The sequence below is a fragment of the Netta rufina genome (genome assembly GCF_964035555.1).
Source record: "Netta rufina genome assembly, chromosome: W".
NCBI classification, from domain to species: Eukaryota; Metazoa; Chordata; class Aves; order Anseriformes; family Anatidae; genus Netta; species Netta rufina.
Window position 1 is genome coordinate 2,375,564 of NC_140139.1, and position 15,102 is coordinate 2,390,665.

Below are 15,102 nucleotides of genomic sequence, written 5' to 3' on the forward strand. Positions count from 1 at the left end.
GATGTAATAATCAGTCCCTTTTTATTTGGATGTGGTATTGCAGCCTTTCTATTTTGTCTGGCCATTGCCTGGAAGTAGATTGCTGTTACAGTGACTTTTTCATGGACTGACTAATTGATCTCCAGAAAGATTCAGAAGATTTTGTCCTTAGAATAGCTGATTACAATTTCTGACCATCTTAGAATAAGAAATTAAAAAAAAAAATCCATTTGTATGGGTTGAAATTGTCTCACTCTCCAAAGTGTTTACATTCTCAGATATCTATTGAAACTTTTTTTTTTTAACCTTGTGTAATGGGTTTACGTGCCAAGATTTTGTCAGCAGGGGGGCCATAGGGGTGGCTTCTGTGAGAAGAATCCAGAAGCTGCCCCATGTTAGATAAGGGTCCCACTGCTGGCCAGAGCCAAGCCAATAAGCAATATTGTTTGCGCCTCTGTGAGAGCATATTTAAGAAAGTGTGTGTGTGTGTGGGGGGACAAACAAACAGCTGGGGAACAGCAGCTGGGAGAGAGAAAAGTGAGAAACAGCCTTGCAGGCGCCAAGGTCAGTGTAGAACGAGGGGGAGAGGTGCTCCAGGCTCAGAGCTGAAGTTCCCCTGCAGCCTGTGGTGAGGACCATGGTGAAGCAGGCTGTCCCCCTGCAGCCCATGGTGTACCATGGTGGAGCAGGTTTCCACGCTGCAGCCCGTGGAGGAGACCACGGTGGTGCAGGTGGACCTGCACTGACGGAGCCCACAGCCTGTGGAGAACCCCTGGCTGAGCAGATTCCAGGCTGGACCTGTAGCCCGTGGAGAGGAGCCCACGCAGGAGCAGGGGATCTGGGGGGAGCTGCTGCTGCCCGTGGGGGCCCCAGGTTGGAGCAGTGTGCTCCTGATGGATGGACCCCGTAGTACGGACCCATATTTGGAGCAGTTCTTGAAGAGCTGCTGCCTGTGGGAAGCCCACGCAGGATCAGTTCAGCGAGGACTGCATCCTGTGGGAGCGACCCCACGCTGGAGCAGGGAAAGAGAGTGACCGAGAAGGAGTGGCGGAGATGAAGTACTATAGACTGACCGCAACCCCCATTCCCCCATTCCCCTGTGCCGCTTGGGGGAGGAGGTGGAAGAGGGCGGATGGGGGGAAGGTGCTTTTGGTTTCTTTCCTTTGTTTCTCATTTCTCTAGCCTGTTAGGCAATAAATCTTACTATCTCCCTACTCTGAGTCTGTTTTGTCCGTCACGATAATTGTTGAGCGATCTCCCTGTCCTTATCTCAACCCTTGAGCCCTTTACATCATGTTTTCTCCCCCTTTCCCTTTGGGGAGGAGGAGTGAGAGAGCGGTTGTCTCTCTCTTCAGGAGCATTCAGCCTTCTTGGACCCCTCTGTCCTTCAGGAGTGACTCCCAAGGGACCCTCCCTACCAGTGTCCTGAACAGCTCAAAGTCTGCCCTCCGGAAGTCCAAGACAGCAGTTTTACTGATCCTCTTCCTGACTTCACCGAGAATAGAGTACTCTACCATTTCTTGGTCACTCTGCCCAAGACAGTTCCCGATAACCACATCTCCCACAAGTCCTTCTCTTTTTTAAGCTTTGAGATTACTATGGTTACAGACTTGCTCCAACTGACTGCACAACTAATTCTGATATTAAGGATTATTGACCCAAAGCAGTGCACATACAGGAAAGGTTGCACTTTTACTTACAGAATCTGTCAATGGTAGGCAGCTGAGAAGAGATATCCTGATCATTTCTATTCACTATATTTCAAAAGACTGCCAAAAAATAGTTGATCTCTGATCTTTCCCTAGACATTGCTATATCCACATATAGATGAGAGACCAGGAATTTAAAGTATTAGAACTCAGCAGTCATAATTCAGGCTGAGACCATATGTAGTGGGTTTACGAGTGGAACCACCACACCATAAAACATCACTGACATGAGAAGGCATCAGTGTATCTGTATGGGGTTTACATGGCAATGTTTTGGTAGGAGTGGGGCTGCAGGGTTCACTTCTGTGAGAAGAATCCAGAAGCTGCCCCACCTCAGGAAAGAGCTCCAGAAGGGACCTGCTGCTGTCCACAGCTGAGCTGATGAGTGATGCTGGAAGAGCATATTTAAGAAATGGAAAAAACTGCTGCACAACAGCAGCTGGGAGAGCGAGGAGTGAAAAACAGCCCTGCAGACACCAAGGTCAGTGAAAAAGGAGGGGGAGGAGGTGCTCCAGGTACCAGAGCAGAACTTCCCCTGCAGTCTGTGGAGAGGACTATGGTGAAGTAAAGCTGTCCCCCTCCAGCCCATGTTGTACCACAGCGGAGCAGATCTCCACGCTGCAGCCCGTGGAGGTGCCCATGGTGGTGCAGGTGGACCTGCTGTGATGGAGGATGTGGCCCATGAAGAGCCTTCACAGGAACTCCGGGCCCATGGAGAGGAGCCCATGCAGGAGCAGGTGATCTGGCAGGAACTGCTGACCATGGGGGACCCATGTTGGAGCAGTTTACTCCTGACAGATGGACCCTGTGGTATAGACCCATATTGAAGCAACTCTCAAAGAGCTGCTGCCTGTGAGAAACCCATGTAGGATCAGCTTGAGAAGGACAGCATCCCATGGGAGGGACCCCATGTTGGAGCAGGGGAAGAGAGTGACCAGGAAGGGGTGGCGGAGATGAAGCATTAGGGACTGACTAAAGCCCCCATTTCCAATTCCCCTGCCACACGGGAGGAAGAGGTAGAAGAGGATGGATGAGGGGGAAGAAGTTTTTAGTTTGCTTTTAGTTTCTCACTGCTCTAGTTTGCAATAGGCAATAAATTATATTAATCTCCCTGTGTTGAGTCTGCTTTACCCATAATGGTAATTGGTGAGTGATCTCCCTGTCCTTATCTCAAGCCTTGAGCCCTTTATCATTATATTTTCTTCTCCTCTTCCTTTGAGGAGGGGTAGTGTGAAATATGTTCATCTGATTCGTGTCAGTATGGAACAATGCTAGGGCCGCATGGTATGATGAATGTGACCTTCTGTCTTACATACCCTTGTATAACCACAAGTCTAAGAAAAACAGTGGTTAATGTATATAGTTCTTGTATCTTGCAAAGGAATGTTTTAGCAATTCGTGTCAATAGAGAGCTTGAAGGGAAATGTATTTGTAGGCTTTCCTTGAAGTCTCTGATATCTAGGGGGTTTCAGAATAACTGCTAACTATTATGACTATTGCATGGGACACTATGCAAGTCTCTGATATCTGGCCAGGAGATTAAAGAGACGGGGAGAGCTGAAGAACAGCTAAAAGACAAAGCTTGCAGGGGACGCTGCACAAGTCTCTGACATACAGCCAAGTTGGACAAAGGAGAAGGACAAGAGGGAGGAAGACTATGAGCCTTCAGCACGAGAGACCCCCAGAGTTTTTTTTTAGATAGCAAAGCAAATTACACAACGTTGCTTAACTTGTCAGAAGATAAATAAGAAAGTGTTTCGACAAGCAGCCACGAGAGGGAGAAAAAACCAACAACAAAAAAAACAAACACAAAAAAACCCACAAAAAAACAACCAACCAACCAAACAAAAAAAAACAGCTTATAGGCCTTTTGAGAAAGTTCAAGTTGATTTCACTGAATTGCCCAAAGTAGAGAGGATAAAATATCTATTGGTAATAGTAGATCATTTAACACAATGGGTAGAAGCTTATCCCGTAGCACGAGCTACAGCACAAATGGTGGTTAAAAATTCTATTAGAACACCTGATATCTAGATATGGGATAATCCAGTACATTGATTCTGATCAGGACACACACTTTACTTCTAAAATAATAAAGTTATTATGTCAATCATTAGGTATTCAGTGGGAATACCATACTCTGTGGCACCCACAAAGCTCAGGGAAAGTAGAAAGACTGAATCAAACAGTAAAACAACAATTGGCTAAATTAATGATTGAGACACAAATGCCCTGGACGAAATGCTCACCATTGGCACTTTTAAACATAAGAACTAAACCACACAGTGAGACTGGATTATCTCCATATGAAATGTTATATGGTATGCCTTATTCTCAAGGGATGCATCCAGGGAACAATTTAGTTGAGGATCGTAGCATCCAGAAATATATAATTACTCTTGGAAAGAGATTACAAGAGCTAAGAGAAATTGGAATGATGGCTCAAACACCACCTTTAGGATTTGCTGTTCATAAGATACAACCAGGAGACAAGGTCTTAATAAACACCTGGAGGGAAGAATCATTGAACCCCCGATGGGAGGGACCATACCTTGTTTTACTTACTACTGAAGCAGCTGTGAGAACAGCAGAAAGGGGTTGGACCCACACATCCAGAATAAAAGGACCAGTAACTACCGAAACTTGGAGGGTTGAGTCCGCTCCTGGGGAACTGAAACTCAAGCTAAAGAAGAACTCATATTCTGGCAACGAGGCTCTGCATGAATTAAGGATGCCAAATAAAGGGGACAAGCCTGAAGGGAGGAAAGGGAGAAGGCAAGACCGGGGCAGGACCCTCCACTGCGGTGCGTATGGTCTACCGAGGGAAGCAACCCCTATGGGTATTGACCGCCGAGTGAGAGGGCCTTGACCGGACTTCTCCCACACTAAGGTCAGGTTGTCCTGAGAAAATAACATAAGAACCTTTTTTTTAAACCCATATAAAATTGTGATTCGTTTTCCAGGAGCTGGATCACCTTGACAAGCTGAACGGTAACACAAGCCCGAATCAACCCTGAAAGCAGGCCCAACCCCTTGATTGAAGGCATTTGCCTATTATGATTCAGCTACGTGGGCAGAAGACAGATCCTGGGGCTATAGGACCCCAATATATATGCTTAATAGAATAATTAGGTTACAAGCTGTAATAGAAATAGTTGTAAATAAAACCGGAGATGCACTTGGAATAATTGCAAAGCAAAATACCAAGATGAGAACTGCTTTGTATCAAAATCGCTTAGCTTTGGATTATTTACTAGCACAAGAAGGAGGAAAATTTAACCTTAGTAATTGCTGTTTAGAGATTGATGATGAGGGTGTTTCTTCCTAGTAGCTGGTAGAATGCTATGTTCTGGCTTAGGATGAGAAGAGTGCTGATAATATGCTGATGTTTTAATTGTTGCCAAGCAGTGCTTACACCACGCCAAGGACGTTTCAGCTTCTTATGCTGCCCTGCCAGCGGGCAGGCTGGGGGTGCAAGAGCCAGGAGGAGGGCCAGACTGATCGGGGTTAGGCTGGGCATCGGACAGCGGGTGGTGAGCAATTGCATTGTGCATCACTTGTTTCGTACACATTATTACTAGAAGTACTATTATCATCATTATTGTCATCATTATTATTGTTATTATTTTCTTGTCTTTATCTCAACTCACAGGCTTCACTTTCCCGTTTCTCTCCCCCATCCCAGAGAAGGAGGAGGGGAGGTGAGAGAATGGCCATGTGTTGTTTAGCAGCCCGCTGGGTTAAATCACAACAGAAAGAAAAGCTGTAAATGAACTTGTAAAAGAAATGAAGAAAATTGCACATGTCCCAGTTCAAATTTGGAATGGAATCGATCTAAAAGGATTATGAAAGGGGGCTTTATGGGTGGTGATTGGTTTGCTAAAATAAGGGTGGTTGTATTGGGGATATGTGGAGGATTGTTAATAATTCCATGATTGTATTACCAGACTAATACACTCAGTTATACAAGGAATGCAAATATTTGCGGTACCCGTTGACCCAGAACCAGGGAAAGAGAAAACCCATTCCCTGATGATAATAAAAACAAAGATCCAAAATTGGTATCAATTTGGCAAGTATTGACATGGATTAGAAAGGAAAACACGAATCAATACCATGAAAAAGGAGATGGGGGATTGTGAAATGTGTTCATCTGATTCGTGTCAGTATGGAACAATGCTAGGGCCGCATGGTATGATGAATGTGACCTTCTGTCTTACATACCCTTGTATAACCACAAGTCTAAGAAAAACAGTGGTTAATGTATATAGTTCTTGTATCTTGCAAAGGAATGTTTTAGCAATTCGTGTCAATAGAGAGCTTGAAGGGAAATGTATTTGTAGGCTTTCCTTGAAGTCTCTGATATCTAGGGGGTTTCAGAATAACTGCTAACTATTATGACTATTGCATGGGACACTATGCAAGTCTCTGATATCTGGCCAGGAGATTAAAGAGACGGGGAGAGCTGAAGAACAGCTAAAAGACAAAGCTTGCAGGGGACGCTGCACAAGTCTCTGACATACAGCCAAGTTGGACAAAGGAGAAGGACAAGAGGGAGGAAGACTATGAGCCTTCAGCACGAGAGACCCCCAGAGACCCCCAGAGGGACCACCGGAGACTGATACGCATGCTCCAGTAGGAGGGTTTGGATTCCGGAAACTAATTATAATAACCCTGTTTTTTTTAGAAGTAGTAATGAACATATATTAGCCTAGGAGCATAAAAATCAGCTGCTTGACGTAACTGGTGTGCGTCTTGGTGGAGCAGAGACTCCCAGCGCACCCAGCGCTGTTTGCTTACCTCTATTCCTTTAATAAATCGTAAACTTTGTTTATAGTCCTATTTTGAAGACTGAGCCATTTATTACAAATGGGGGCTCATCCGGGATGGCTTTGGTTCCTGAATTCTGATTCAGAAGAAGAGGCACCCCACCATTTGGTGGCTCCTGTTCGAGTCAGGTCAGGATTAATGCCATCTTGAACCTGAATAAAGGTAAGCAAAGATTTTGATTTTTTTATGAGCTCCCTTGCCGGCTGCAGCACTGTATTTTGCCCGTAATTCTGCGCGCGAAGATCTGAACAAAGACGACGGAGTCTTAAGTGTTTAAGGAGTATACTGTTCGGTTGGGTGGGATTCGGTTGCCTGTGTGTGTAAGAGTGTGACTGAGACGGAACTTAGTTCCGAAGCGAGTGTGGAGGTCTTCTAACCGCGGTTCCAGTCTCCCGTGAGGGACTTGGCCGGTGAAGGACCAAAGCGATTCCTATAGGATTCGTGGGTGGGTGATAGGTCCTAAACCCCCTGCAAGACACTCTTACTAAGGTAACCAAGGGCTGTGGGAATTGCCATAGTAAAATTCCTAGATGGGTCAGACAGAATTGAAGACCAAGGATCAGAAGAAAGGGAGCAAATTACCAGACATACCACCAGAAAGTCCATTAGGAATAACGATTAGAAACTGGAACAATAGGGGCCCCAGAAAATGAAGGAGTAAAATTAAAAATGGTCCAGTATTATATGATAGAATGACCAAAAGAACCTTTAAGACCCCATGTATTTTGGCCGATATTTGGGTCCACGGAGGACTGGGTCTGTCAGGCTTTGAACATTAATGTTAATAGTAGAATACCCGTGGATCTGGAAGAGAGCAAGTATGCTGCAGCTGAAACATGGAATTAGAAATTAGAGAGCGATTGATTAAGAATGAATATGTGCTACATTTGCAATGTACTGTGCCTGTGCTGCGCTTAGACCTCCAGATAACAGGAACCCCTCGGACCCCGACAACCAGATCAAAACAACCTCATGGTTCGGACTTTAACCAAGGGGTCTGAGATAAGGAGGACTGTTCACAAAGGGACAGGTTATGCATATGTATAAGTGTATTGGGAAACTTCATGTATATGTAACTCTTTACTGGATATAACCAAAGCAAGTTGCCACGTCAGGCATGCACGACTTTGGTGGGGCTACTCTCGGTAGGGTTCGGATTCCGGGAACTAATTATAATAACCCTGCCTTTTCTAGAAGTAATAATGAATATGTAGGAGCCTAGGAGCATAAAAACCAGCTGCCTGATGTAACTGGTGTGCGTCTTGGTGGAGCAGAAACTCCCAGCACACCCAGCATTGTTTACTTACCTCTATCCCTTTAATAAATTGTAAAATTTGATTGTAACCCTATTTGGGAGTTAGCCATTTATTACAATGCTATGAATTATTTAGGTCTGAACTCCAAAATTTGTTTTCTTAAGTTTCTGAACATGTAGAGTTTTTCTTAGCTTTCTCCAAGGAGTTCAACCTCGAAATCCATCAAGGTTTGCTATTAAAATCTCAAGAAGCTTATCAAACTTCAGATCATGATCTGTATTCCTTTACACAATCCCAAACAGACCAGAGCTGAAATGTGTAACCTGGGATATCCAGAAATGATCAATTTCTATGGTGCTGGAGAGTGACAACTATTCTATTCATGTTTAAAATACAAGTGTTTAGTACCCATTGTTCACTACACCAAACTACAGATTAGTGGAATTTGTATTTTTAGTTATCATCGTTAACAGCAGCAGTAGCTCTCAACTGCTTTCTGACTATCTATATGCTCAGAATAGTATGTTCAGACAGTATCTGCACCCCATTTCAAGCCAGTCTGCTTCCAGCTAGTGATACCTGTTGTGTTTAACCCAGCAGGCAGCTAAGCACCACACAGCCGTTTGCTCACACCCCAACAGTGGGATGGGGAAGACAATTGGAAAAAAGGTAAAACTCGTGGGTTGAGATAAAGAGAGTTTAATAGGACAGAAAAATAAGGGAAAATCATAATAAATATATATATACGCACACAAAACAAGTGATGCACAATGCAATTGATCACCACCAGCTGACTGATGCCCAGTCAGACCCCTGAGCAGCAGCCATGCCCTCCCCCCGAACCAACTTTCCTCTGTTTTATTGTTCAGCATGATGTCATATAGTATGGAATATACCTTTGGCCAGTTTGGGTCAGCTGTCCTGGCTCTGTCCCCTCCCAGTTTCTTGTGCACTTTCAGCCTCCTTGGTGGCAGAGCCGTATGAGAAGCTGAGAAGTCCTTGGCTTAGTGTAAGCACCGATCAGCAACAACTAAAACATCATTGTGTTATCAGCATTTTCTCCTAAATCCAAAACATGGCACATATCAGCCACTATGAAGAAAATTAACTCTATCCCAGCCAAAACCAGGACAAGAGTTTAATACGCTGTGTTTTTTTTTCCCTAGAATTTTTAAGTCATTATATCTTAGATATCAGAATCAAGAAATATATCCCAAAATCTAAAACACAGACATTAATTCATAAGAAAATTAATAAAATTATCTGTATAAATATATATCTCATTGAAGAGATTGTGACAGCATGCCTGGACTTTTTTCCTAATTGTTAACCATCTGCATTTGGAAGTGACTGAAATATTGGTGTTCTCTTCCCTCTTGTCTAGTCTTTTTATTTTTTTATGAAGGAAAAATACCTGTGAGGTTGGTGAAGGGGTGGATGTGGGTTGGGGGGTCAGTACCTACTGACACAAAATTTCATTAGAAACAGCTCAATGAAGTTCCACAGTAAACTGTTCTTAACTAGCAGCCATCTAACAGGGGCTCAGAAATCAAATAAAGACACGGTCCTCATAACTTGTTCATGCCTATTTCCTTGTTCAGATTAGGCATAAAACACCTTTGGAAAAAGGATATCAAAGTCATCACTTCATTAAAAAATTACTTAAAAATTCGTCAGTAGGGAGTCTCATCCTCTTTTTTCAATGAGGTATTCCTTCAAACCCAACCCTCTTCATTACCTTCATACCCCTCTCTTTACTTATAAGAATCATAACATCTTTGGTAGCATCTGAGAAACATCCTTGATTTCTTTCTTTTCTTTTCCTCTTCTTAAATACAGTGAGACATTTAAAACTAGAATCTACCTTATTCCACTCTAGAATATATTCTGCCTTGTCCAGTTGACAGAAAAATAGCTCTCCATGAATTACTGAAAGCTTTTTTTCTAGTTAGCTTAAATCTAACTCGTCATTTCCTTGAGATCAGTGCTTGCTTGTCTACTATGTTACACCTGATTGATTTCTCTTTTCTTTTAGTTTCCTGAGCTTTTAATTCAGGAGCTTCCTTTCCTAAGTCTACACAAGTCTGCGTGCTATTTCTACTCACTTTCTTTGATTCAAAAGTACAAATCCCGTTGCCTATTTCTGAACCACCCCTTCATTCCAGGAGTTATAGCTTTTCCTCAGTTCCACCACAGTGATCTCAATAGTTATCAAAACAGCATCCATCACTAGAAGATTAATCTGCTTATTACTGCTAGAAATACGTATACATTTCTGTTTGTGAAAACAATGTCTTCACTAAACTATACAATAATGTTATACTTGGCTTACACTTGGTTTATGCATTTAAAGACTTTAACCCCTTTCATAAATGAGAGAAACCTCTCTTTGAACGACTTAATATCTTGAGCACAAATACAGTAAAAGGTGTGAAGTCCACATTGAATTCAAGAGCTACACAAATAGGAGTTTCATTTCTCTAAATACATAAACCTTTCTGTATATATAATATCTTAAAAATGAAGTCACACATCTTGAATAACAAAATAAATGTCTAGTGGCAAATAACAATGGTACATAAATTGAATCAAACTTACATCAGTTGCTGCTGTCAGGATTTTAGAAAGGATGACTCTTGCTAAACCATCTCTGCTGTAATCCAAACTAGAAATAGTCAGTTTTAACAAGTGATCCTGGTTCTTCAAAGAACAAAAATTAAGAAGACTGGTGGAGGGGGAAAAAATATCAGTATTTTAATCCAGTTGAATTCACTAATTTATTCAACAAATAATTTAAACAAGTACTCTGAATAAGTCTTTCATTTCTATAAATGCAGAAGAATACAAAGTAAGTTCCCATATCAAGTGGAGTGACTTTAAACTGTTGCGGCTGTTAGAGTCAAAGGGGGACAGAATAATGCATTAAACTACATGGGGAAAAAAAACACTTTAATTTTATAATTGTTCTCTAACTGTTGTGTCAGCACACTTGAATTAGTGATTATGAGTGCAAAAATATTCATGAAGCTTTGTGAACAATTCCTCATTCTAAAACACTGTAAAACTGTCTGGATTTTATCTTCTTCAGAAGAAAAGGAAGAAAAGAAAAAAAGAAACCAACACCCCCCCAGCCCCCCCCCCCCCCCCCCCCAACAACAACAAAAAAGAACAACACCCCACAATTGTGGAGTCTCTATTTGAACCAATCACAGGAATTTTGAAGTTTCCGGCTTTATAGACAATGGTACTCATGCACAGTTTACAAGTTTTGTAATGATTATACCTGTAAGCACAATTCAAACAGAATAAAAACACTCACCACTGAAACGCATTACATTTTTCAAGCATTTTGACTCCATGAGAGTGACAAGATAGAGTACCAAAAAACAGAAAGTAATGCTGACTAAGGGTATTTAGTAACCCATTATTTTGAAGACTACATTCAGGTTTCATTCCTGATGAAGAATTGAGCCAATGTACAATATCTTTAACCAATTCCTCCAGGTAACCTTGTCCATCCTAACAAAACAAAGAGTAACAGCATTTATTAGCAACAGAACTGGTAGTCTCTTTACTGAACTCTGTCTTTTTAAGTTTCTTAAAACGTACAATACAGACACAAAATAGAAATTCTGACTGGCAAACAATTCAGACTAAAATAGATTTCAAGGCAAATAAAAGGAGTTTAGCTTGGAGACATATTAGGACCAATTCTATTCTTTCCAGGAAAAGGATTGTTCAATGACATTTTCCCCGGTCCTCTAGCCAAAGGCACAAAAGTCTTTAGCACACAAGAAGAAAGAAGGTAAAGAAAGGACAAATATACATAGCAAAACCTAAAAAAATAAGGAAAAAAAAATATAAAACACCACACACACCATTAAGTTGCATTTAATAAAACTACTTAAACACAATTATCTCCCCAGTGTCTCATCTGGACAATTCAGGATTTTAAGTTATATTACTTAATTATGCTGAACATTTTAGGTTTAACACCCAAAGCCTACAGAAGTTTTTATTAAAATTAAGGTTTTTAATTTAAGTGCATACAGCAATATTATCTCATCTTGTAGCTGAAAATTTCTTACCTCTTGTGATTCAAGAAGAAATTCAGTAAACTGACAACCCACTGTAGTGAGCTGCTTAGCCTTTGCATAGTCCAGATCCAGATTGGCATACAGTTTACTGCTAGGCTTGTAGAAATATAGCAATCTCCTTACAAATCTATGGAAAGTAAAAAATAATTTGTTATTTTTTCAGTAAGACAAGGAATCCCTCACAGTATAAAATGATGCCAGTATAAAAGATATTTTGTCACTAAATTAGCTTATTGGCAATAAATTTTCAGAAGCTATAAAAAGAGAGTAGCAGGTATTAGTAATGAGTCTATCCAGACATGATTTCAGAGATGCAGCTGTACTGTGTTATAAAGGATTTTCTGTCATGACTTAAAATAAGCAAAGGAACTCAAAATCTCTATGCTCTTAAAAGTCATAGCTTCCTTCTCACTCTTGTGTTTATAATTTATTTTGCTGTAACTTATCCTGTGGTGAATTTCAAAGACTATCTAGAGTTTATAAAGAGCTAAAAAAAGTGTCTTAATGCTTATGTGACATGACTTTTATTCAGCTATAATAATTAATGCTACTATGAAAAATACATTCTGCCAGGAAAAGGCCATATGGCAACAGCATTTTCATTCATCTCACTTTAGCATTTCTGGAACATAACACAGAGATAACAAATGCAGACTTATAGACTTTTTGAAAACATGCTGAGCAATATAGCTTGAATTCTTCACTGCAGAAATAAATCTTCAGCAGAGTTTACCCCTACCAATTCTTAGTCAAAAAATAAACACAAATTTGTGCTTTAAAAGAACACAATGTTATATCTGAAGGTAGATATGTCAAGTATTAAGAAAGCTTAACTAAAGCACTGCCTTTAGCTAAAGTGAGAGTAAACCACTATCCCAAGTCCAAATACAGAATCAATTATAAAGGAAACCTGAGAGCTTCTTTAAACTTGTCAAATGAAGTACAATTTATTCTTTTATTAGTGACATACATATTATATATATTATTAGCAGCACACACATTTATATATCACAGAATCACAGAATCACAGAATTGCAGGGGTTGGAAGGGACCTCAAGAGATCATCGGGTCCAACCCCCCTGCCAAAATATGATTGCATTTTATATGTATGAGTGTGTGTATGTAAGTATATACACACATGTACACACACTGCATTAATCATCTCTGAAATGAAGGAATCTATACCAAAAAAAAGCTGTCCTGGGTCTGTCCCCTCCCAGCTCCTGCTGCACCCCCAGCCTGCCCACTGGCAGGACAGAGCAAGAAGCTGAAAAGTCCTTGGCTTGGTGTAAGCACTGCTCAGCAGCAACTAAAACATCAGTGTGTTATCAGCATTATTCTTCTCCTAAATCCAAAACACAGCACTGTAACCGCTACTGGGAAGGAAATTAACTCTGTCCCAGCTGAAATCAGAGCACATGCCTAACCAATACAGAACTACTCTTCAAAATAGTTTATTTAAATCAAATCAGTTTCTGAAATGCATGTTAAAAGTGACATCCAAGAACTAGTAACATGATTACTCCACATGCATAAAAGTAATATAAATACCTTAAGGCCATTAGACAAGAAAGGAACCAGAGTTGTACTGTTGTGGTATTTTTCTTTGTTTCAAGTCATACATGCTTTCCTCCCCATTAATAGTAACTAGAAACAACTTTATCTTTGGTTTTGATGAAAGCTATAATGATAGTATTGTACAACTATAGGCCTATTCCATCAAAATTTGTCAAGTGTTAACATCAAACACTAATGTATTAAATATGAGAGAGGTAATAGTTTAAGATTTAAAATTAAATAGGGAGTTTGTAGAACTTGTATAATATTTGTTTAGTGAATAGATATATAAAATGTCTGTGCACTGAAAAGAAACCACTAAATCTTAAAAACCTGTTTATTTAAAGCAAATTTTGCAATCTAGATTTTCCATTTTTGCTGCTTCTCTCTAGATTAAGTTTTAGAAATGTGACATATCCAAGAAACAGCTTATTGCAATATTAAAAAAAGTTTTTTCAAATTTCTTTCTTCAAAGGAAGTATACGCAATTTTTACATACCTGTGCAATTGTTCATCTTTATAGTTCCTTAGATTTACATTTGGCCACTAGAAAAACAGCAAATATAGCATTATATGAAACTTGTACATCAGTCCTTGATTAGTCATTAAAATTTGCTTATTTCTATTATATTCACCTAATATTTGAAAGTGTAAGTTTTCTTCCCTCTAATGTTCCCTATAAAAGTTATTTTATTGAAAAGCCTCCACTTCTTGCTCCAGTAACTGTTCTATTTTTTCTAGAGAAGTGGGATTGTTGGGTGCATGTTATGTGTACAAGTCCACAATTCTAATGAAAACAGCAAACTGACTTTTTTTGTTGTTTTCACTATTCTTCTGATTTATTTTAAAAATTATCATTCACACTTAAATACCTCTTATTAAAATGGTATTTAAACTCCTCTTTTGATACTTTGAAAGATGTTTCAAGAAGGATCACATAAAGCCACAATACACTTTGCTGGACCTATTCTTTCTTAATAATGTTTTTTGTTTGTTTGTTTGTTTGTTTGTTTGTTTCTTGCAGGAAGAACGGCCGAAAACACGACAGACACTAGTATGGTCAGATCATGCTCTCTCTTTATTACCTGAATAGCCTGACTTTTATAGCAAACTTAACAGGGGTGGATAGTGTCTCACACAAGATTATTGGTCAAAAGCACTCAGACAAACAACTGCAAGAAAACAACCCCCTTGTGATTAGCAGTCACGTAGATCCTGTCCTTGAAGCCAGCTGCTGGCAACAATATTTTTCTAAATTCCTCAGTCGGACGATGTGGGAACACTGTCATGGGAACTTCTCATAGTTGTCCTGGTAGCTTGGTTTGCTCAGCTGCAGCAAGTCATAGCCTCCTTGCTGTTTCAAAAATCCATCAACAGTTGTTGCTTTTTAATTTCCTTTCTTTCCTACCTAAGCAATTTAATTCTACATTTCCGATTGGTATGCTAGTATTAAGACAGACAGTGCAACATTTAATGATTAGTAAAACTGATTACACTAGTAACATTGAACCCACATTTCCAGATTAAGTGTGCAGCTCTACTGTTAAAGTCTCAACTCCTCCATCCTGACCACTACCACTTTTGCTGTTCTTTTAGCAGTTTAGACAGCAAGCTAAGCAAGTAAAAAGGCAGTAATGGACCATATGAGATGTAAGTAGTGAGGTGGTAGGAAAG

At 40.3% G+C, this 15,102-nt stretch overlaps 1 protein-coding gene across 1 annotated transcript in view; it reads right to left on the bottom strand.

Annotated features, from left to right (window-relative positions):
• LOC311220889 (rapamycin-insensitive companion of mTOR-like) overlaps window positions 1-15,102 on the bottom strand; it is a 226,998-nt gene that overhangs the window by 43,761 nt on the left and 168,135 nt on the right. The window contains exons 19-22 of the mRNA XM_084304520.1: window positions 13,928-13,974; window positions 11,863-11,998; window positions 11,094-11,293; window positions 10,373-10,499 (exon numbers count right to left, since the gene is read on the bottom strand). Coding sequence (XP_084160646.1) covers window positions 10,373-10,499; window positions 11,094-11,293; window positions 11,863-11,998; window positions 13,928-13,974 — 510 coding nt within the window. The remainder of the gene's footprint in view (window positions 1-10,372; window positions 10,500-11,093; window positions 11,294-11,862; window positions 11,999-13,927; window positions 13,975-15,102) is intronic.